Source organism: Condylura cristata, unplaced genomic scaffold (assembly GCF_000260355.1).
Source record: "Condylura cristata isolate star-nosed mole 26May11 unplaced genomic scaffold, ConCri1.0 scaffold00011, whole genome shotgun sequence".
Taxonomy (NCBI): Eukaryota; Metazoa; Chordata; class Mammalia; order Eulipotyphla; family Talpidae; genus Condylura; species Condylura cristata.
The window spans coordinates 26,615,861-26,640,724 of NW_004567112.1; the positions used below are offsets into that span (position 1 = coordinate 26,615,861).

The following is a 24,864-nucleotide window of genomic DNA, read 5'->3' on the forward strand; positions in this document are numbered from 1 at the left end:
TACACTGCTGAGGGGAGCAGTGGGCAGGTCAGGAGAGGTCTGTTGTGCTATGTGGGTCATCTCCCTGGCCAGGGATCAAACCTGTGCTGAAGCAGCTGTTTGGTTTGTAGTGCCATGCTTTAATCCTTTGCACCACCAGGGAGGGCCCTCTTCCTATTCTTAACTAAAACAAAAGCACCTACTGATCCTGAATTGGCTTTCTAGAAAATTGAGTATTTGTTGAGGGGCAACTGTAAACATTTCTTTCATTGGGAAAGATTTCTTTCATTACTTCACAACATAGATTCATAAATTAGTATCAGATTCATACAACATTTATATTAATTTAGCTGGACCTGCTTCAGGTCATTTTGGTATAAAAAAAAAAACCATGGAGCTCATGAAATTTCAGATATGTGTATAGAGTTTTAGCTGGCAGAAGGAATTTCAGGATTAGGATAAAGGATGGGAAGGATGAAATGGGAGAGAGAGAAATAAAGGGGGAGGCAGACTGATACACTCTGCATGACTTCTTTGCAGGAGGATAGAGAAAATAGAGTAGAGAAACACCAGCACAAGGCCCAGAGCATGGCTCACCCCACACTCTTACCTTAGATTGAGGGGGTCCTCCATGACGCCTCTTCCTCTCAAGTTGGACTGGAAAGAGCAAAAGCTAGGCAAAAAGGGAAAGAGGCATCTGTCAGCAGAGTCACTCACCCACGACCAGGGAAACTTTTCAGAGGCGGCAGGAGATTGGGTCCTTCTTGCCTCCATGCTCCAGCTTGCTCCCTGCTGGTGAGCAGCAGACTTGGGTAAATCTCTGAGGCACCCCCTGCTCAGCACCCTCTGATATCATACAATCTAGCCTCAATAACAGTGAAGCAATAAAGTGATAGAACAAAATACAGAGTTTTTGAGCCCTCCTCTGGGCCAGGCATTTGACATTTCCATTGCTAATGTCAGTATCCGCTGCTGTATTCCAAGGCCAAATGCCAAGTTAATGCAAGGCTTCTTGGGCATAGCAGGGGGGTAACTGGGCACTTCACCTTCTGAGCAATGAATGGGCAAGGCTTCTAGATTAGCTGTGAAAAACCTTAGTTTAATACATAGAAATCACCAAGGGAAATGAATGTGAGTGAGGTTCAGCATTGTTTGTTCTACTTGGTTTGGTCTAAAAGAGAACTTGAAGACAATTTTAGGAGGTGATATAACAGCAGCCCTTGGAAGAACCTCAAAGAGGGGCTCAAAGTCCACAGAGATGTACCCAGAACTGGTGCAAACAGCCTCTGTGCGGGAGCTATTTTTCTCTCTCTGGCCCTGTCCTTTGGACCCAGTCACGGGTCTTGATGCCAATGACTGGTGAGTGCCAACAAGAAGGCAAGGCTAGAGCCTCTGATCACAGAACAGGGCTTTCCAGGCCTGGATGCCAGATGACAGCTCAAAACTTCCAGCCCAAAGTGGAGCAGAGCATAACTACGGTCCCCCAAGTTCTGTATGATCTGTTTATGGCTAGTAATCTACTTTCCCTTCTGCTCCCTCTAGATCCTCTATAAGTTATCTATTGTCCATAATTTTAGTCATAATAAAAATAAATAATTATTAGTGTTAAAAATTTAGACACTAACTTAAATTTCTAAGATTGATTAATCTATTTGGAGAAAGAGAAATTAAACTAAATCAGTAGGCCTCTTTCTTTAAGGGAAAAAAAAAGACTGTTTAATGCAGAAGATTCAGAATTGGGAAATCAGTTGTTTGGAGGCCTTTCCAATGAAACACGAAATTGGAACAACTAAAATTGGCAACTGGGATCAAAAACAAAGATTAAACCCAAAAAATATTACTTGGAAAATTAAAAAAACAAAGCCAGAAAGAGCAGGAAGTCCCAGTAAACAGCCAGTTTTCTTAAATATGTTGTGTCTGCACAATTTTCTCGCATCAGTCATTACTGCAGCACATGGAAATGGAGCCTGTTTCCCAGGGTTTGGAGAGAATACATCTTTTATATCTTTCTCTCTACGTTGTCCTATGATTATTCAACAGCCCTGTGGGTTGGTAAGTTCCTCCTTGTGTCTAACCTAAACCTTGCCTGCCATGGGTTCAGAACATTTCTCCTAAGAACAGTGCTAGACAGTCTCTTGTTTCCTCCATGGCAGGTTTTCAAACTCTTACCTTTTGAAGGCCTTATTTCGATCACCATTGTGGAAGACAAGAAACTTGGAATATCCATTTCGGAAAAAGATCTCCAGGGCAATGTCCTGTAAAGAGAAATCACCTTTACTGTTCCTAAAGCTTCCTGGCATGCAGGCTCCCAGGTATCAGAGCCAGTGGCAATGGGCTCTTGGTTCCCTGTGGCAGGCAACCCTCACTGGGTAGCAGAGGGTATGAAGGCCTTGGTGTCAAAAACGAACAGGAGGACAGGGGGCCACAGAGCCCCTTTCACTGAAGGGGGAAGCAAAAGCCCCCAGATAAGTGAGGAGCAGATGAAAAAAGGTGCCCGGTGTCACCTTCGGGCACTTTCACTTCTGGGTGGTGGGTATGTTTTCTTGAGCCAGCGGATCACATTACCAAAATGCAAGGGGAGCTGATTCAGTGGGTGTAACTCCCCATCCAGGCAGCGCCGAGTGCCACCTACAGGCCAAAGGCCAAGGAGGTTTGCCAAGACCCATTCGCGGAGCATCTGATGTGGTTCCTCTGTTGTAGCAACATCACGATCAAGGGCATTCTGTTAATGTCTAACTGAGCTCTGCATGATTTTTTTTCCCACTTCCCTTTTCCCATCTCTCCTTGTTTCCATCCCTTCTGTCCCAAGCTTTGTAGATAACGATTTGAAATTGCTATATCAAGACTCATGAAGGAAGAGACTCAGGGGTGGCAGGGATCAGGGAAAACATTCCCAGAAAGGGACTCGGACTCAGAGGGTCCTGCCTGTGCCTGGCTGGAAAGGAGCTCTCAAAGTCCAGTTCATTAAGCTCTGGAGCAAAAGGGAAATTCTTTGTAACAGCAGAGCTTCAGATGTTTTCCTATGAATGGGAAATAGTGAAGAATATCCAAAGTGGAGAGGTTACAATCTGCCCCCGAAACCACAGTGCATAGGACCTGACTTTCTCCTGGGAGAAGTCAGGCAGGACCAAAGACAGCCTTGCTCCCAGAGTTCTCTCACCCACTGGCCACACCCACACATGCCTTCCGACTTCTGGCCTCACCACTGTCAGCATCACCAACCACCAGAGACAACCACATTTATCGAGTGGAAAGAAACTCACTCGTACCTTTTTGCTACTATATGCGTATGTGTCGACACACATACATGCACACATGTAAAACATGTGTATACACACACACGTGTGTGTGTGTTCTGAGCTCTATCTCTGAAAGGAATTGGTTTTGCTTAGCACCTGGGTGAGTCCCTGAAGGAAGTAGGTAAGGCTCTGGGACATGGTAGAAGGGACAATCACATCTCTAAGCCACTTGGCCCTTGAAAATGGCCAGGAATTTAGAGATAGGTGAGGCAGTGGGATGGAGGGCAAGTGGCAGCCAATGGCAGGGGCCCTGCCATATCAGAATAGAGCAGACCTCACTCAATTCATAGTCATCAGTTCTGCAGGAGGCAATGGAGTTTCCCTGTCCTATATTCTTGAATCTGCAGATGAAAATAAAACAAAGAGACAGTATCCTAAAAGATAAAGCAAGACCGAGCTAGAGAAGGGCCCGGCAGTCAAATGGAGGGGTCTGAGGAGAGAGTTCAGTGAAAGTCAGAACTCTGAGCTAGGAGACTGAAACCACCATGAGCCTAGGAAATTCTTGGGGTGTCCCAAGGGCATGGACTGTGTGCAGACATGAAGGTGGGTGATAGGGGTATGTTCTTCACAATCAAAAGGATCTTTGATGGTCTCTGGACCATCTCCCCATGAAGATGTTGCTCCCCCTGGCCCCTCTGTGGACATACCTGCAGGAGGAAGCGTGCCTGCTGGAGCTCCCTGACATCACCATAGCTGTGTCTCTGGCACGAGTAATGGTCAGAGGATCTGTCTTTGCTGCACATGCTGAAAATGAATGGATCACTGATGCTGCAAAGGAAGCATGGCATGTAGTGAGAAGGTGACTGTGGGCTTGTTCCCTTTCCTGCTGTTTCTGCATATACAAGGGAGGAGTGCCATGGTCACTGGCAACCAGGTTGTCAGCACCCACCAACCTGCCTGTGCTGAGTCTCCTGCATAACTAAACCTCAAGGATGTGAACTCAGGCTCACTGCCAAGTCCTCCTGTCCCTTCTTAAAACAACCCTGCTCTGAGATGTATAATAGAACAGCTACAGGATTTATTGACTACCAATGTGGCTTTGGTTCTGGATGTTTCTTTCTGCACGCTTTAATTCAAACCTGGTGCTGGATGAGACCCTTTATCCATTATTAATGCCTCCCTTTGGGACTACACTGAGTTTTCCCTAAACTCTTCTGACTCCCAGTGGAGCCACTGTGGTAGGTCAAAAGGCATACCAGGTCAAGGGGTCCATGAGAGTGACAGTGATGACTCCGCTCCACTCCCATGCTTGCAGGAACCACAGTGAATCCCCTAGACCTCAGCCCTGTGGAGGAATGAGTCCAGTAGGCCACAGACCTACACCCACTCTGTTAAGGCATTTTCCTGGACCGCTTGCTGAGTGGACTGACAGTTGTCATGCTCTGCTGTCCACCCATGACTTCCATGTTCCATGTGTAAGGGAATCCTCACATGAACCTTCTAAGCATGTGTTATTATTCTCAAATCAGAAATGAAGAAATAGCATTTCAAAGAGAAGTGACTTTTGCGAGGTCCTAGGAAACTGGCTTTAAATTCAGCTCTTCTAACCCAAGCTCAATCAACAATATCTTTTTCCCCCTGAGACGGAAAGTCTCTCTGATATTCACAGACCTCTTCCTTCTGGCTTCCTCCTTCCATTTTAGTATGTGCTGAAAGATTCTGTCACCTAGGACTCTGAGACCCAGAAGACATGAGGAAGAATGTTCTGGAAAATGCTTTTAGGAAAGATCTTTCAAGAGAAAAAAAATATTTTTTTCTCTTCCTGCTTGTAGGAATTGAACAATGGAGCAGAAAAGCTCAACCAGTCCCAAATGTTCAGGAAGAGTAAGTTATAAACAACCTTACTGAGCTCACTGATGTCAGTCTAAATTGGGTTTCTGTTGAATGTAACACTGGTCACACAGCTGTCACTGGATCATTTTTGTTCTGTCGTTCCATGCATGAAATCAGAGCTCAAGACCTTAAAGTGAGTGAGTAGAAAGGAATAGCCATGTTCTTCGTAAGAGGGAGCTGAATAAATTCAATTATTGACTAAATATATATCCAGAATCATTTACTAGATGACTCAGATCTGGTTCAATTCTTTATAGCTATGGACTCTACCACAGTGATTAGCTAAGATACGTATTGGTTGAACTGAATTAAATAGAGAAATGATACTTTATAAGACTGACTACTGATGCACAAGATGTATCTTATTAAAAGCATCTGATGATAAAGAGCCAGTTGAGTGGCTTGGATTCCAAATGAGTCAAATGCTGTAGCTTTGTGAGCTTGGCTGTCACTGTTACAGGCTGTGTCATGTATTCCCTACTGCACAGAGAGGTAGGTGGAATTCCTAAACCGTAGTAAATCAGAATGTGACTATTTAGAAACAGGTGATACCAGAGAAAAAAAAAATTGGTTCACTAAGATAGCCCCTAATTCAATATGACTAGTCTCTTTGCATAGAGATAAAATTTGGATACAGACACACAGAAGGAAGAGGATGTGAACACACTCAAGGGGAAGATGACTATGGGTCTGTAGAGGTATATTTATAAGCCAAGGCTTGCAAAGAATCACCAGAAGACAGTGTTATGGAAGGACCCTCCTCAAGAATTGTCAGAGGAACATGGTCTTGCCAACATCTTGATTTTGGACTTCTAGCCCCTCAAACTATGTGACAATAATTTTTGTTATTTTAGGCCACTCAGGTTTTGATGCTTTATTACAGCCGTTCTAGCGAACAATCAAGTAGGGGCTGCACTAAAAGCAAAAGACAAGATTTTCTTCTTAATTTCTGAGGAAAGACCTAAGTATACAAGTTCAGTCAGTGCTGGAAGACTTATAGTGTTCTTCAACTTTATTTGGAATACTTTATGGCACATCAGAGTCTTTTTCAAGGTCTAATGCTCAACTATCTCAGTTTGATAGCAGTTTCAGAGAAACACTTCAGGGTTGAATTAGCTTTATTTTTAAATGACTTATTTATGTATTTCCTTTAGTCTACATGGTCAAAATAAGACTTAATCCCCATTGATCTGACATGATCTAATAGCCTGTCTCTGAGAACCACATTTTCACGCATGCCAGCAGCTTCTTTGGCCAGTAGATGAGATCTTGGAGGGGAAGCACTGTCTGGTTAACAAATACTTCCTTGAGGTATGGTGACTAAAATTACCCATGCAATTCCCAAATGGTGCTCTGGGATAGTAATTTGTTCTCACTACACTCCTACTTGCATTCTAGAAACCTGCACTTCCAGACATGGGAAGTCTCCCTTGTCACTACAAATCAAGAGAGTACATACAATCTGATGACTGGGCTTCTATTAAAAGTGCATATATAGTCAATTTGATCATGATTAGCTACACCTCATAAACGCAATCTCCCTAATCAATAAGATTTTATCTAACACTAACTCAATTTAAACCAGTGGTGGAGAGTGAAGCAATGGATTATGCAAGTCATTACACCGGCACCCACCCAGCATATAGGTGGAGTCGAAAGCTTTCATCAGCTCTCAGAAAGGCAAGTCTGCAGAACCATCGTCCCTATTGATCAGTATCAATAAAACATGAGCAATAAAATGGGATGAGTGTGCCAAGTATTAATTATTCTCCTCCTGCCTTGGAAAAATGCAGAAAACTCCCAGCAATCGGTGAATGTTTGTTATGAATAAAAGATGGAAATTAGCAGAGAGAAAAACACCAAGAATTTTAAAGCAAATCTAAATCAAAGGAGGATGGGCTGACACCTGTCCTTCCAGACTCCTTTAAACACCTGCTTCCTGACACAGGCTACATTAGTGACTGGCAGGAAAAACTATAGTTCCTCTTACCAATAGCATACATTAGAGGTTCTCAAAGGGTGGTCCCGGACCAGCAGTACCAGCTTTAATTGAGAACTGAGAATATTAAAATCTTAGGTCCTACCCGACCCCTATTGAATTAAAAGCTAGGATAATGGTCAGGTTCTGAAACCTATTTGAACAAATCCTCCAGGTGATTTCCTGAAAGTTAGTTTGAAAGTCATTGGTTGGATCTTGGCTACCAGAGATGTCACAGCCTGTCTGGAGATAAGGAAATCTTCATCCAAGTGTCTTTAGCAGCAAAGATCAAGTGAAAACATATGCTTGACAATTGAATTTCTAGCAAAAGTGCCAACATGCTCAATTTGATTTTGAATTGGTGAATGTTTGTTATGAATAAAAGATGGAAATTTTGTGCTTTATAAGCACAAAACAGACCTTCATGCTAAACCCACATTTGATCCTAAAGAAGAACTTTAGAATTTCCAGCCAAAGGTCACTGGCATTACTTGGGGTTCAGCAACCCTTCAAATTTCTACCTCAATCTCACCCATCCTACAGAACCCAGATCGATGCCCCGATGACATTGTGCTTCAAACTCTTTCTAGAAGGACTTGCTAATGCTGCCAATTGCACTCATTTGCCTCACTTGGCAGAAATAAAGGCCAGTGTTTCATGTCTTACATGGTATGAGGAATCAACAGGTTGCTTTATGAGTGAGCTGATGGGACTGGACTCAACTGTACAAATCACCAAAGGAGAAGTCCCCTTTGCCCTGAGGTGGATTCCATGTCAGGTGAGGCACTAGGAGCTGCTGCCTTCTTATTCAGATCTTAGCTTTGAGGAGTCACAGCTATGCCTTAAGGATCTGTTTCATTTCATGGCTCCATTTCAGACCAAATCTAAGCCCACAGTCAGAACAAGGTGGAGGTAGGGGGGTAAGTAAGTAGCAGAGGTCAGGGACTGGGTAAGAATCTGCCAGGGAGGCCCTACCTGGTGGTGCAGAGGGTTAGAGCACAGCACCGCAAGCTAGCTGTAGCCGCTTCCATGCGAGTTCGATCCCTGGCCCTGGAGGTTACCACATGTCACGGCAGACCTCTCCTTACCCGCCCGCTGCTCCTCTCAGCAGTGTACTTAGATGATCTGCCTGTTCTGCTCTCTACTCTGCCTCTGGTGAATCCTCTCGCCATCCCTGCACCTTTGGCCTGTACCCCAGTTCTGTATGCATAAATAAATAAATCTTAAAAAAAAAAAAACAAATCTTCCAGAGAAGTGGGGAACTCACTTGGATAAGCAGTGGTGGGTGCAGTAGACATCACCTATGGGAGAGAGGGTGAAGTTCTCGCAGATGTAGAAGTGCTGCTTGCCAAAGAGCAGGACCCCTTCAGAGACCAGGTGGCCCTGCACAATCACCAGGGAGTACTTCTTCGTCACCTGGAGGAGAGAGCATAAGAGTCAGGCCATGTGCCTGGAAGCAAGCCCATCACTCTGGTGGCGGGCAGTGGTGGCCCAGCCACTGGGTCTGGGTGGCGCCGCTGCCGGTGGAAGGAGGCACCACTGCCAGCGGCTGCGCAGCTCTTCACAGGCAGGTGCGGTTGTGCAGCTGGACCCACCCCTGGCCCCCCAACCTGCCAACGCATGCACTTGAGTGTTCACTGCCTTTGGGAGTGCGTCCACATCCTTTCTCTCACTTTCAGTCTCTCCACGTCTACAGCGAATATGCTGCAGCCCACCGTGAGGGGATGTTTGGAGGTACAAGGCATCTCTGTGACAGAGCGGAAGGAGCTGTCAGCAGCCAGGACTAGAGTGGGGTCTGTCTAGAACCACGAGTGCCACACTGGCTCCGCTGTTGCTGGAAGACCAATGCTCGTCCCTGGGCGGGCAGAGGTGGAATGTGCTGCACCCAGATCCCTTCTCTCTCACTCGAGCTGCAACCCCACCCCCACCAAGGCCAAACTGTCACACCTTTTAGGAATTACCAAGGCTTTTGGAGCAACAGGCCCAAGGTCTTGCCACCTTCCCAGTGACAGTCTCATCCTACAACTAGTCTAGTCAACAGAGAGCAGGAAGGCCAGTCCCTCTGCTTTAATTGAGGTGAACCCTAAAGAATCACCCCAGACCTCGATCTCGTGGAATCAGCCAAGGCCTTTGTTGAGCAAAGGACTCGGGCTGCTTCTGAGTTCTGCTTCTCCCTCCACAGGTTCTGCCATCCTCACTCCCCATGTGCATCCCACATGCACATCTCTGGTCAGGAAGCCTGCTGGGCACACTGGGGGCAATGCTTGGTATGAACCAGAGTTCTACATGAAGTAAGGAAGAAATTCCTTGTGTGGAATAAATCCCCAGGGGAACAAGTAAGGGTATAAATGTAGTCTAGATGAGAGGAGCCCAAACAGATCAAGACCTAGACCGTTTCTCAGGGAAATTCTGTATTCATTCAATTGAACAAAAAGAAGAACAGATTGTATTTTTTTATTACCTACTATATGACCATTGTAAACCTTTTACACAATATAGTTCTTACAAATGAGTAATTAGGGTAGCATTTACTATCCTCCTTCTGAGGTAAAATAAAGAGGTTCTAGTGATAAGAAAGAGAAGATTCACCAGGGCTTTATTCCAAGGCAGGTATGGCCCACTGCGATTCAAGACATGTCATTACAGAACTACTTTTCCTAGGTGAGGGCCACTGAAGAGCCTTGGTTCCTACAGTGTATATATATATTTTTTGGTTGTTGTTAATGCTCCCTCCCCATCCTGAGCCTTCTATCCATTTACACTGGACATTTGGTAAATGTTACTGAAGACAGATTCAGAATGAGGAATGAATTAAAGCAATAAAATAAATGCCGAAAGCTTTGCAAAGGTGTACTGTGTCAAAATGGAATTTTCACTATTATGCCCTCAAGTTGGACCTGTGTTCTTTTACTTTTTTCCTGTTTTTTATTTAGAATTTCTTTTTCATCTTCCTTTTGGCATTACTGTATTTTCACTCCTTTCTTATTCATTTTCCCAGTGTTTCCTCCCAATAATTTTCTTTTAATTTTTGTTTGATCAAGGTAATGATGTAGACTCCTAAGTCAAGTACCAATAGCCTTTGATCTGTAGCATCTCTTTTCCGTTGCTGTTCTACAGTGTATAATTTTAAGGAGATTCTATGAATACATAAACGTGTTTCATGCGTGTTCTATTTTTTCACAACATTCATATACTTACTGTTCTACCTCTCGCTTTTCCCCTTAACAGTCCATCTTGGAGAGCTTTCCAAATCACTTTTTACAGAGTCACCTCACTCTTGTCACTTGCATGGATGCACTACAATTTACTGGACCAACCCCCCATTGAGTTGAGGTGTGTTCAAATGTTTTGACATTATGAGCAATGCTGTGGCGACCATCTTTGTGTATATGCTACTTAAATAGGGTAACTCTGAAGGTTCATTTCCTAGGAGTAGAACTGCAGGTCAAGGGTAGGAGCCTTTTTAATGCTGACAGCAATTGCCAGATCGCCCTCCTGCTAGGTGGCGCCAATTTCTCTCACAGGTACTGTTCAGAGGGGTATGCTTGGTGCTCACACTTTGCTCTTATACTGCTGCACAGAGCAGATCCATCCTCAAGTTCACATGGTAAGACACGGTCCGAGGCACTAGTCCTGGTCTACCTATGTACCTCTCCAACTTCACCCTTCCCGTCATGCCCCACACTGGCCCAGGCTCCATGTGCCAACAATAAGGACCAGAGCATATTCTTATGGTTCCCAGTGCTTCCCTTCAGGGAGAATTAAGTAACAACTAGAATGAACCAAACCACAAGAAAAATGTCTGGTGAGAGCTGGGTTAATAGCTTAAAAATTGATTCTGCTAGAAAAGAATGGCATTTTAAGAACTGGAAAATGAACCCAAGTGAACCATTACCTGCTCTTCCATTAAAATTAGCCCTGGGAGGGCTCCATCCCCTTATTCATGATTAAGAAATCCCTCATGCCATGACTGAATCGATTGCTTTAAAAAGAATGGAACCCCTGCTTCATAAGTAGAATTTTTTAAAGACCAGCTAGATGATATATTATTACTACTGATAGTGGATAACTAAGTATGTGACCACATGTGGCCTCATGTATGATGAGGAGCAGGTTGTCTGGAAATCCGAAAAAGTCAGAGCTGAGTTGAAAGGGCAGCAATGTGCTGAGACATTCCACAGAAACCCAGGCCAGCCTGTTTTGGATGAGTCTGGCCTCAGTGTTCACATCTGCAAAAGGGGAAGGTCAGCAGGACAACTGAAGTTCTTCCCAGCATTATTAGTCTGCAATCTAGGCAGCACCCTAACTTCAGAGGTGTAGAAACAGGGCTGACCTGTGAGACTCCCAGTAACAGAGCAGATGTGTCCATTCTCTCCTATTTGTGAGCAAAATGTGCTGCAAAGAAAACATTAGCTTGCTCACAAGTATCACACATCCGTTTTTCATGTTATGCATACATTCTGCTATATTGGCATGTGGAACAAATATTCTCAGGTTTCATTTAAAAAAAACACAGATTGCTGACAAAAGTTAGTAGGAAAAGGGATGAGATCATATCAATTATATTTATGTTCACTGCCTATGAACTCTGGCATCTACTTTTAGATTTACACACTTGGTTACATTTACATGGAGCATTTCATCAGCTGATAATCAAAGAAATGCATATTAAAGCAACAAAAGACACTATCTTTTATATATCCATTTGGCAAATATGAGAAGAGATACCATGTGTGGATATTGGCAGTTGGTCTTCAGGAAGAGACAAGGCGCAGGGATGCCCCCTGCCTGCCTGCGTGTGCCACTTCCACAGATAGCCCTGGCTGTTAAACAGTCCAGCCTTCCCTCCTTTCTCCAGCGGCTTGGAGGAAAGCAGGTGAAAATTATGCCCATGGAAGGTGAGATGCATTACAGATCTGAACACTGTTCTGTTCAAAACACAGTGCCTCGCATCAGCTGCATTTACTAAGGATCTGCTCACTGGTGATTGAAATTGGAGCACATTTCTAGCATGGACATCTCTGAATATTGTAAAACCTGTACCTGTAGATCTTGGGCATGGGTCTTGGCAAATGCATAAAAATTACCTAGACAGTTGGTTCATCTTCCCAGCCCCTGCATTCCTAGAGGTTCCGAATCAGCAGGTGCAAAGTGAAAAACCTGGACCCTGGATTTTACTAAGCAGCCCAGATGACTCTGACATTGGTCATCTGGGACCATACTTTGAGAAACTGACTCAGAGACACCAGGCTATGAAAGATGATGTTCAGCCCATGTAAGCACATGGCTCATCAGTTATTTGTTCGCTTATTCATCTAACAGGTATGTTTTCAAAGTTTAGCATGTGCCCAGGCACTAGGGACACAGGGAGACAAAGCACAACTTCATGGTGCTCATGGTCCAAGAGAAGAGAAAATGAGAACAGCAACTTTGCAGTCACAGTGTGGTGGGGATATGGGGGTGTACAGGGACTCTGAGGCTACAACTGTGGGAGTCTGGCCCAGAAGGTGTGAGAGGGGGTAGAGGTGACTTCAAAGGAGAGGCTACCAAGGAAGTGACCTCAAAGCTGGGATTAGGGGTTAAAAAGAAAAAGACAAGGAGGACATAGTCCTGAACCAGCTGGACATGTTTGGAAACTATAAATAATTCCATCTAATTGGGGTCAAGAGTCAAGTGTGTGTGTGTGTGTGTGTGTGTGTGTGTGTGTGTGAGAGAGAGAGAGAGAGAGAGTGTGCGCTCACACAAACCAAGTTCAGGAAGCCACAGCGTGAACCCGGAAGTGGCCTTGTACACAAAAAGTGCCCCAGAGAGTCTCAGAAGGGATTAAGTGGGGATGACACACGAGTCCTGCACTTTAAAGTCAGTCATGGTGATACATTCAGATAGGAAGTAATGCATGAAAAGGTTAACTCAATTCTTCACCTTCTACAAAGGGCCTCAGCTAAAAATACCTGGGAAGAGTTTGATGCTGCTCTCTGTTGTCCAGAGCAAAAATAGTTCTCTTTGGGCTGAGTGCTTTCCTCCAAGGTCAAACTAATATTTCTACTGAGTTTGTACTAAAATAAATTAATGTTTAGTTTTTCCTATGATTAGAGAGAACAGTGACAGCACAAATGACTCTCACTGGATGCCTAACTCTGGCATGGGTCTGAAGCCCATTTTGTCCAATGGGGCTTCCTTTCTTAGAGTAGTTACAAGGAGGGGGTGCCAGGGGCCATCCTCAACCACACACAATGGCTGACAAGGACCCACAATTAACATGCATTAAATAAAGCACACCTCATATCAACCAGAGCTGTTTGCAGAGAAGCATGTTTGTGGTTCTGGGGAATCATTAATCAATGACGCAAAGGTGGCACAGAATAATTACTGTCCTAGGTATTGCTGGAGGCGAGTGGAGCTCAATGTTCACATAAAAATTAATGAGTTAAGCTTCTGCCATCCTTGCGGCCTGTTTTCCCTAGAGGCCTCTGGTGGAGACGGGCCACCCAGAAGTCTGGACAGAGTCTCCTGGGCAGTGTCTACCAACATGTAAAAAAGCAAGTGCTTCTGAGGTGGGTGGGGGGATGGTGGGTGGGGTGGGAGCTGCCAAAGAGCTGCCTGCCTAGCTTGCATGGCAAGGGCTGTGGGTTTCCTGAGTATGGACATCCATTTGCTATGCACCCCCTTCCCCTTGTGGGTACATTTTCAATTAGAAATGCAGAAAAAGCACAAGGACCAAAAGATTTTATGGAGATATCTAACTTAGAAGAATTCCCAGTTTACAATGAATTCTTGCTATAAAACGTCTACATATATAGAAAATACAAACCAAAAAAAAATAAAATGCAGAGGAAAGCCCCCCACTACCTGCCTCCCACCACCTCAACATGGCAGCACACATTTGCTATGGGAAGACTGCCTGCATCTTTGCTTGAGTTTGTTCATGGTCCGAGGATCAGAGAAACAATCGTTCCTTCCTCAACTTCCAATTTCTACTCTTGGAAATAAGTACGTGGAGCAGGAGTGAAGCCGGAACCAGGCATAAGGCATATCCAGAGACAGGATGGCACATGTTTGGTCTGTGTGAGATACTGTGTGATGAAGGGGTCTGGAGTCTACTTTCCTGGGCCAGGTACCAAGAAGTGCTATGAGGCCTGGAACTAACACCTCCAAGCCCCAGTTTGGGGTGGCTGCTGCAGGAAAATGTGGAGGAAAGCATTTGTAACTTGCTCAACACAGCGAGTTGAGAGATAGTAAAGAAAATAAGCAGACTTGAGACCTCGGAGGAAGCTGCCAGCATTCAGTTTCAGCATTGAGTCTCTACACAGTGAATGGGCTGAGCCAGGTTGTACCCAGACTTCTTAGATAACAAATGTGCTTTGTTTTAAGTCACTGTATCTGTGACCATTGATTATGGCAGCAATGGAAAATTAACATACCTAATAGAACCAAAGTACTGCATGGCTTTCTTCTAAAGACAATTTCTTCTGAAAGGAAGCAACATGAGAACACTGTATAATTCAGTGCACTATCAAGAGAGTAGGAAAGAATGTCTGGGCCTGATATGTGTTTGCATGTGTTCTTCACTTCAAGGTTTACCCTGGCCACTGCAGACATTGTGACCCGAGTGGTTATTTTCTGGTGGAGGGTAGGATTACCCTGAGCATCAGCAGGTGGTTAGCAGCAGCCCTGGCCTCTGCTAGAAGCAGATTTAGAAGCACCCTCCCTCCACAGATCACTGGCTCAGGCATTGGCAAATGCCTTTTGAGGGTAAAGTTGCTCCTGTTGAGAATCACTGTGTTATATAATCCTTTAAATGCCTAAGGCAGAAAAGTTTTTACAGAAAGTATTGATCTCTTAGCTGCTTTCTTTTAATTGACTGGGCATTTACTAAATATCCATTTACCGAAGTGAGTATATTAATATGATACATCCAAACTATTATCAACTGTTGATCCTCAGCAACCAGATATTATGAATACATATACGCTATGTATGTGTATATGTTTTGTGTTTGAATTTCACAGAAATTTCAATTTTAAAAATTTAAAGTAAACATATATTACTCCATAAATAAGTAAAATAAGCGGGTATTTAGCCAATGAGAATTCATTAGCATTTACTGAATGGCTGAGCTTAGGCACCTGGGGATCCTTCCATCAGTGACATCCCACTCCACGGATTCACTGCTACCTGTTCAGCCTGCGTCCTGGGCCCTCTTCATTTCCATGCCCACCCTTCTGGGGGCTGATAGTGGCACAAATGTGCTTACACATAGGTCTGAGTAGTGGCCAAGGGGAGGCTCGTAGCAAGCGAAGGGAGGAGAATGGGCACCACTTGGATGTGAGTGAGGATGTCCAAACCCGCCCACACAGCAATGCTCATGGTGTACGATGGACCCTGGGGAGGTCAAGCTGCAGGCAAGGTATTGAACTACAAGACAGTTGAGGATTCTAAATTTGAAACTGACCCCCCAGACACTACAAAGTTTAGTATAAGAAATTAGAGCATAATTAATTTAACAATTTATTAGCTTGATTTATGTTTTTAAAATATTTCAATGCAGGTTGTGTGGGTTTCCATTCCATTTGACCTTTGTCCTAGACCCATGTTAGAGAATATGCCTGTGTTTTTTGTTCATGATTTTTTCAGAGTGATACTTTACAGCTCCCCTGTGAGTAAAAAAAGCTATGTTCTCTTATGTCTGACAATCTTTAAAGAATAGCACCGTTGGACTTCATTACCTTTTCGTGATCAAGAAGTTCTTGTAAAATTACTTGTCTTTCCCGACACAGTTCCAAGAAATCTTCAGAATGCAGACTTTCATGTAAAGCAGGGAAGAAGGTCAGCTGGGTACAGTCCACACCCACTTCGTCAACATTGCTCTCAGCTTCCTTTGGTGTCAGTTCATCTGCAGTGGCACAAAGGCACACACGGTTTTGATGGGAGCCACATTGCATCAAAAGGAATGGTGCCCAGCCTAGGCTGAATCCATGAAAGGTTCTGCAAAGTTTCAGGGTGTGAGTGGTGCAACCCTTGCTGATTCTCAGTGTGGGTGCCAATTCTCTCACCTGTGATGTGATCAACACATCGCAAAAAGTGAGCCTAGCTATGCTGCAGCTGTCCAGAAAGGACAGGCCAATCCTTCAAAATTTATCCTCATTAATCAGTAAAGGCATTCCCTGGAGGGTAATGTAGGATTGGCTTTTCCTGAACTTCACTTTCTTTACTCTTTAAAAAAGTGCTTTTTCCCTAAGTATGAAAACACTATCTTCTTATTATAAATAACTTGGAAAACTCATGAAATGGTGAGAAGTCAAATGATCATTTATCACTCTTGCTTTCAGAGATAGTGCTAGTAACAATAGGCCCCAGTTAGTAAGCAATTTCTATGCTGGATACTTTCTATGATACTTTCTCCTCTAGTCTTCAGAGGAAGACTATGACCAAGCCTCTCTGAGACCAGAGACTGCTATTTTTAATCTCTGATCTGTCCTCACTGTTCAGCTTGTTTGTTTACTGCTGATATCTTTGTAGGATGTATATGCACACATACAAACACACATACAGTGTATGACATGATAATAACTATACTGCACTGATTGTTTTTCTTTTCTAATATTTTTTAAATTTAAGATTATCACCTGAGTACACTCCCACCCATTAGAAATTCTAAACAACTGAAATGACTGCATAATATTCTACCATGTGGCTCTTTCAAGACACCTACCTTCTATTTTTTGGAGGCCCAGATGATTTCTATTTCTGTACCACCACGAATACACTGTACTGCCATCATCTATATGTGTGTCCAGACTTATCTTTCCTAAGATGAGCTCCTGGGCATAAACATTTAGCTGCCAGCTAAGCACTGCTGTGGGAGGGAGAGCAGGCAGACTACTGATCTGGAGTTAGAGCTGTGGGGTTCAGAATAAAGAGAAGCCAATTGGTAGTTCAATGTCATCCCAGAGTCCTGTCTCATAAGGGACTTCAAATCAACCTGGACCCAGGGCCCAGGATCCTTCCTCATGGGCTTTGTTACTGCAGACTAGCAAGCTAGTAAGCTCAGACAATGTAAGGTACAATGTAGGGTATGTGACAAGCTTGTCATCTGGCAGAGCTGCTGCCTAGAATACACTGAAACTAACAAGTGGGAAGGGTTAGAAGCCAAAGGCAGAGACTTGGTAGAAATGCACAAAATCTGAAATACAGTGTGCCTGTCTAGTTTCTATGTAAGTCTATGTGTTGTTTATATTTGTTCATGCCAAAATGACCTCAGAAAATGAACCCTGGCCTATCGACAAATTCCCGTGAGAATTACAAAAATAAAGAGTAAGCATAAACATTAAAAATGATTCAAAGTACTTTTTTTAGTTTGCTAAATAATTATATCTATTTGTCTATTTCTTAATCAGAGAGGTAGGAGTAAAAAGGATTAAATATTGAGGAGTGCATAAATCTTATCATTTTCATTTTTCTGGGGTAAATACATAGCAGTAGTATTACTGTATCATATGGCGTTTTCATTTTTATTTTTTAAGGTCTCTCCATATTATTTTTCATCTAGGTTGTATTCCATACAAATTACACTCCCACCAACACCAGGTGACAATTCACACTCTCACCAATATTTCTTTTTCCCATTCTTTTTGATTTATGTCATTCTCCCAATGGTGAGGTGATATCTTATGATTTTAGTTTGCATTTGCTTATAATCGGTGATGTTGAACATTTTTTCATGTGCCTGTAGGCCATATGAACGTTTTCTTTAAAGAGGTGTTTATTAGGTCTTTTGCCTAATTTTTATTGAGTTGTTTTACTGTTAACAGGTTTTGTCAAATATGTGGAACCAAACTAAGCACCTCTCAACAGATGACTGATAAATAAATCATGGAATATATACTCAATGGAATATGACTCAACTATTTAAAAAAGATGAAAAAGTTCATTTTGGAAGGGTGGGAAGAGAGAGATCTTTAAGTGCTGATGTTAAGTGAAATAAGTCAGAAAGTGAAAGACATTGGATGGTTTCAATTATTTGTAATCTATAAGTAGCCAAACAGTGGCAAAGCCAAGAAAAAATAGTTCTGAAGCTCAGTGAAAAATATACTGGTTACCAGAGGGGAATGAAGTCTGGGAGAATGGACACAGGAAGGAAGGTGTAAGGCATTTGCAAGGAATTTTGGTGGAGTGTGAGTAATATGTGCACATTTGACATTAAATATGTGAAAATTACATATATTACATATTTTATATATATATATAAATTTATATATAATTGTCTATAGATATATAACTTTCATGTATCACTACACAAACAACTGAAAAAATGATAAATATTGAAGGGGAAAAGTCTTATTTTTCCATCCATAACTCTCTTATTTTCCCCTACCCATTTCACTTCACTTACTAAGCATGTATTTATATTATTTAGGGACACTTTTAAGTTTTCCCTGATTTGGTAAAATGACAAGAGAGTTTCTCTGAAGAAAAGAATCTTACTATTACAATCTGAATACAAAAATTCCTCCTCTAATGGAGTGTTTAGATCTGGAATAAGTTTTCCCTTCATTCTAGGGAACATAAATGAAAAGAATACTTAGAATATAATGAATTCTCATTGGCTAAATCTGAATACTGCCTACACCAGACTTGCAAAAAGAAGGAAATATCAATTTCATATCTTTATTGGATAAAACAAATATTTGGTTTAATTTATTAAATAAAAATATGTTGAAAGAAAACTAAATACCTTGATTTTCAGCCTTTGTCTGAGAAATATCACTATTTAGGTCTTGGCTTTCCTGAAATAAAGTTAGAAAAAAATTAAATCCTGGAGACTGCCCCCCCTCATACTACAAATTCACAAACACACACACATGCATGTGAACCTTTCAAATGACTCCCACACTGAAGACTCAGATACAAGGGGAGTCTAAATCCTAAAGGACCACAATAAAATGCAAGTATTAATGTTCCTGAGTCAAAGGGGAAAAAAACCCACAATCTTCCATTAAGTAGGACTTACAGTAATTATCAAAGATGATGCCAAAGTGGGATTAGACAGCATCCTGGATGTCGGTCGTAGAGACCACCCAGGAAAGGGAGGCAGGGGAGGGACTGGGGCTGCACAGCCCAGGAGGCCAGAGACCAGGCCTCGCAGCCAGCCTCTGGCTCTGTCACCAGCACTGAGGCAGCCTATTCCTCCTGCCTCCATTTTTGGAGAAGCCTATTGAGGGAAAAATAACATAGACTGCCAGATGTTTCCTGAGTGTGCATTCAAAACTCAAGTGTCTACTGAATAAATGAAATCTAATTTTTTATTAGGTGTTACAAAGAATTTAGCATGGATAAAAGATTCTAGATTTTCAGACTAGGGAACAAACCCAACATGGAACTCGGGTTACATGCAGAAGGAAATGTGTAGCATCACATTGTTTATCCTTTTAGAGTATCTTAAATGAGGGTAGTCTGATGAGGACACAGAAAACCATTAACATATTTTCCATATTCAGTGCCAAGTGAGTCCAACATTCTCTATCCTTCAAAAGGCAAAAAAACATAAGCTTGATAACACATAGGCCAATATTGGGGGAGGGGCCCACATTCTGTTGCTTCAGTGTTGTACTAAGTGGGTCACTGGCATGAGCTGGCAGAAATAGTTGAATTCAAAATATTTCAATTGTAAAACTTGTTGCTTATACAATAATATAACAGTGCTGGCTATGACTGCTGGTGACAATTTGCTAAGCAGACAACAACCATCACATAGCTTTTTCCAAACACTGGTGTCCACACTATGCCACTGGACTTCTGTGGATGTCAGTGTAGTACTGGCAACATCAGTGCCCACACCAGAGATTGAACCTCTCACCTGTTCATGTAGGCTATAGTTAAACACCCTTTCTATGTACCTGACTGAGCTCGTGATTATTTCTGTTGAGTGATAACAAGAACAAACCACAACACTCCTCTGTATTTAACTGCATATTCTCTCTCCTAATTGTCCACACCAAAGCATTCTCAAAGAGTAACAGGAAGAGTCCTGATGAAAACAGCACTTGACAGGAAAGCTGAAGAGACCCTTCCCTAGCGTCTGCCAAGAAATACCGTTCCTTCTCCCAACTCTTACCTTGAACCTTCTTGGATTCGAGGTCTCCAGGGGAGACAAGCACCTGATGCGTTTCTTCATACGAGCAGGTCCTTCTCTCCAGTCCAGTTCCCACTGGGAGCAGGGTGGGGCTTCTGTCTTCTGACCCCACAGGCCCAGCTCCCCAAAAAGCTGCTCCTGAATATGGGCCCACGCATTGGCTGCCTTGATGTTGCCACATCTCTGCCTCTGGAGAGTGAAAGTGCAATGTCTCCCCTGAACACATGCCTTCAGGGGCCTGAACAAACATCCTGGGGGACACAGGCCCCCATAAATGTTAGAGGAGAATAATTCATTTAGTCAGTCTTGACCATTCTCAGGGTGTATCCATACTCTCTGGAACCAGGGCCAGGCTAGGAGAAGAAACCTCTTTCTCAACCTGAGACCATTTAATCCATTTGGAGAAAGAAAAAACCACTGTCTGTGGCCTTCAGAGTTGTGTACTGGACAGAGAGCTGCAGGTCCTACAAACCCTGACACTAATCATCTGAGTGGCCTAGACAGCAATTCTATAGAATAGATGCAGAATTCCTCCATAGCCTCCAAAATGGACAGGGAATTTTACTACAGCCCCTATGTTGCAAAAATGATTATACAGGTGTCCTTCCAGCCCTCTGGACTAGGGGTACACTGGGAATTAGCAGACCTGCCGGCAGCTGGGAGCCTGTCACTTGCCTCTGAACCTCATATTCTCCAAGTGTCAAACAAGAACTTTGGTTTTGATGACTTTTCTAATCCAAAAGGCTTTTATAGTCCTAATATTGTATGATTCCTGAATGTTCAAGAATTCTGCAATGTTCACCGAAGCTAAAATTTTTTATTTTAATGAAAATAACCCCATCTGATGCCAAAAATCCTTAGCCTGCTTATGCAGTACCTGTTACATCTTCCGCTAGAGTGAAACTTAACCGTTTTATGAAATACACTGACACCCCTAAACTGCTTTTGTATCTTGCTTTCTCTACCCAGCAGCACCAGAAGAAAGCAATTTCTATTAACCTCAGTAAAAAACAACAACAAACAAGTTGGGGAGAGGAGAAGTGACTTTTCCAAGGATCACAGGGGCCTGAGCTGAGGTTAAAAATCAGCCCGGTTGATCCAAAGACTTTGTTCAAGTCTGCTTTTCTGGGGCGTTCTAGTATTAACTCAATATATTTTCTGGCATTCCCTCAAAAACTAGCAGCATTAGATATAGGTCCTGCAAACATGGGCTATTTTGGGGTAGGTAAGTGTTGTTCTCAGAACTTGAAAATCATGACAAATGACACAGTACTCAGTATGTAGATTCCGGCATCAGAGGAACCCAGGTTATCATCACACTTCTGGTCTTCACTAGCACTTTAATCTAAAGGGACTTCCATTTCCTCATCAGTCAAATTTGACTAATAATATTATCATAATAATAAAACGATGGGTTTATGTAAGGCTTTAATGAGATGATATTTTCAAGAGTTTTATTAGGTGCCTTATTTTGTTTCTCCACATCCTCAAATTCATATCCAAATCAGTTTCAACACTTTACACAGTATTCCAATAATAAGGAACTCTAGAAAAATAATGGCTGTCCATAGTCTTTTACAGGGATTTGGTTATATGAATGAACACTTGCTTGGGGAAAATATTTCAGCTCTCTGATGGATGACTGCCCTTGTGTTTGTAGTAACTTACTGAGCTTCGGTGAGGATAAGCAATCCCAAACTTCAAATTACTTTTTAAGAACTTTCCTTCCACCCAAGACTCCTCCTATAGAACCTGAAGGTGCAGCTGCCTGAGTCTTGATCACAGGGCAAGTGCACTGTGTCGAATATCCACAGCCAGAGAGATGCACCAGCTGCATGATTGTTTAGTCCATGGACAGAGGACTTAAGATCATGAAAAAAGCACAAGTCCTGATTTCCTACACCTACAAGTTGCTCTGGGATGCCCATGGCTCTGCTCAAGGTGAGGTCCTTTTTCAGCTCAGAGCCGGGGAATCAGAGACAAAGGTTCCGGTGTGCTAGCTGTAACTGTATTTTTGGTTGAAGAGAAACTCTTAGGTAGCATCACTGAGATTTTCCTCTGAACAACCAACCCTTCCCTATTTTCAGTCCCTCTGCTTGGACGGAACTGACTCTCAGTCCTGGTTGCAAGGTCAAACATGTCACCCAAGACTGACTAATTCTAATGTGGGTAGGAGGATGGACTAGTGAGCCTTATGCTCCAGGACTGAGAATGCTTCTCCCTGGATCCCATGCATAAGAGACAATGCAGAAGAGTGCTGTCCCAGTATTCAGGGCTGCCTGTCCTTGCTTCAGGCATCTTGAGCTGAATCAGGAGAAGTGCCCTACGCAGACATATGCTCCACCCATGCCATTTTGATGGGAGATGGTGCCTTGGTGCAAGTGAGAAAATGGTTCCTTGCTTGGTTCCAGGATTAACAACTTGGGGAATAGTTTGGGAAAGTGAATGAGTTCACTTCCGATTTGCATACCCTTTTATGCACGTGTCCTGGTGCCTCAAAGCAGGTTAAACAAACACACGTTTGTTTTTATGTGAGTGAGTGAGTGAGTGTACTTGTGTGTGTAAGAGAAAGAGTGTGAGAGAGCACAGATTCCTTAGAGGAATAACTGGATCCAGCTCTTCCTGAAAACTCATCTTTCCCTGGAATTTTAGTATACAAAACATTTCCTTTATTGCTAGTCAGTTCGATTTGTACTTTTGACACTTGTTTCTGAAAGAACTGACAGGAAAACTTCATGGAGAGAGACTGAAAAAAAATGGGCCCCAAAAAGCCCATGAGGCTGTGACGAAGACTGTCTCTCACACACTAAAAGAAAAGCCATTTCTGGGGAAGCAGGCATCTTGCTAAAGAGCTTGAGCCAGCAAAGACTGTATGTTTTACAAACAGTGTGGCAGACGGAGTCAGTTATGTAAACGATGAAGAGGAAAATGCAGGAAGGATGGTCTGGGAATGTAACAGAACAAAACCAGAGCACAGGACCACAAAAAAAAAAAAAAAAAAATATAACCTGGAAAAGGTAAAGGGTAACCTGGGTGGGACTAGTGTAGAGGGAACTGTTGTCACCAGTGCTTCTAAAGTGATGAGACATTCCAGGAATCGATTATCAGAACGGCACGATCTGCTGGTGATGGGAGGTGATGATGTCGGGTTAATTTCTGGGGAGCTGAGAATGTTTGTCATGTCTAGGCTCCTGCCACCTCCAGTGATCTTTTGGTTCTGGAGAAAAGCTGCACCAATAAGTCTCCTAAGACTTGCCCCTGGATCTCTCCATGCCAGCCCTCTTAGAACCTCTTGGGAGTCCTGCTGGGATTAGCTGTCCTCAAAGAACTTGGCAGATTTCACAAGCTTAATTTCTGTCCAGAACTCACACTTGATTTTTTTGGGAGTTGAGTGGGGTCTGTGCTGGGATGGCGTGCTGGTCTTTAAAAAACTGGAGCACATGAGCCAGGCCTCATTCTGTCCAGCAGACAGTGATTGCATCTGCATTCTTTTAGCCATCAAAACAAACTGTCTTAAATATTTAAAAACTTGGAAGGTATTCTGATGGTCTAGCCTCCACATGCTGATTTTTCCCCAAAAATATCTCAATCACAGAAAAAATGTGCAACTTTTCTCAAGGGTTTTTCAGAACTCAACGAGCGGCTTAGGTTTTAAAAGGCTGAACTCTTTCCTTTTGAGCTTAGAGTCTCACCAAGTCCTTCCTGCATGGACTATCAATTTCACACATTTCAGCAAAAACTCACAAAGCTCATCTCTCCTAGCCATAATGAAATCTCCCAAGCTCTCCCAACCATATAAAGAGAAACAGTCATACTCTTCACTAGATACTGATCAAAAAATTAGATAAACACATCTTCTGACTTGAATGGAACATGTGTGATGAGACATCCACAAATAAAGGATGCAATCTTAAACAACTCATTTTACCACCTCCCAAAGGCAATTGCATTTATTAGTCATATTGCCAGACCTGCATGAAGTCAGTGAATACAAGTATGTGCAAGAGCTGGTCCAGTGGCACAGATAATACCCAAATAAGCCAGCAAGGCATCTGTCCAGCTGCGCGGTGCAATGTTGGCGGAGCAGAGACCCACAGCGGAGCCCTTCTCCAAACTTAAAAGGGCTTGTGCGTGTGCAGTTGGGGAAGCCAGTCCTATCCGCTGATAACGTCCCCAATAGCAAAGAACACAACCAGTTGATCCTGAAATCTCTGCTCCTGAACCCTCGTGGTTATTCTCTACTGGGTCCCTTTACTGAGTTTACGAACCTTCAAGGCTGAGTATCACCATTGTTAACTCTGCCTCCCTATACCTGGTGCAAATTTTGGGACAGAAAAGTTGTAAAGTAATTATGATTGAGGTTATAATACTATACATTATGTTCTGATACTTAATTTTTACATTGTGTTCTGTTATTAAGAATCGTTTTTAAAATGTTAAGGACAATAATGCCAACTAAAGCTCAAAGTCCTAGCTATTCAATGGGCACACATGGGATGTCTATTGCCTCACTGCCACTAACTAGACTTTAAAAAAAAATTATTTATGGTATAGAACTGGGGAGCAAGCCAGAGGTGTGATAGGTGAGAGGATTCACCAGAGATAGAGTGGGAAGCAGAACAGGCAGATCTACTGAAATACAC

At 42.9% G+C, this 24,864-nt stretch overlaps 1 protein-coding gene across 1 annotated transcript in view; it reads right to left on the reverse strand.

Moving 5' to 3' along the window:
- Positions 1-24,864, reverse strand: part of WDFY4 (WDFY family member 4) — a 197,140-nt gene that overhangs the window by 61,226 nt on the left and 111,050 nt on the right. The window contains exons 40-46 of the mRNA XM_004680667.2: positions 20,204-20,410; positions 18,824-18,875; positions 15,816-15,982; positions 8,357-8,505; positions 3,926-4,046; positions 2,149-2,234; positions 590-652 (exon numbers count right to left, since the gene is read on the reverse strand). Of these exons, the coding sequence (XP_004680724.1) occupies positions 590-652; positions 2,149-2,234; positions 3,926-4,046; positions 8,357-8,505; positions 15,816-15,982; positions 18,824-18,875; positions 20,204-20,410 (845 nt within the window). The remainder of the gene's footprint in view (positions 1-589; positions 653-2,148; positions 2,235-3,925; positions 4,047-8,356; positions 8,506-15,815; positions 15,983-18,823; positions 18,876-20,203; positions 20,411-24,864) is intronic.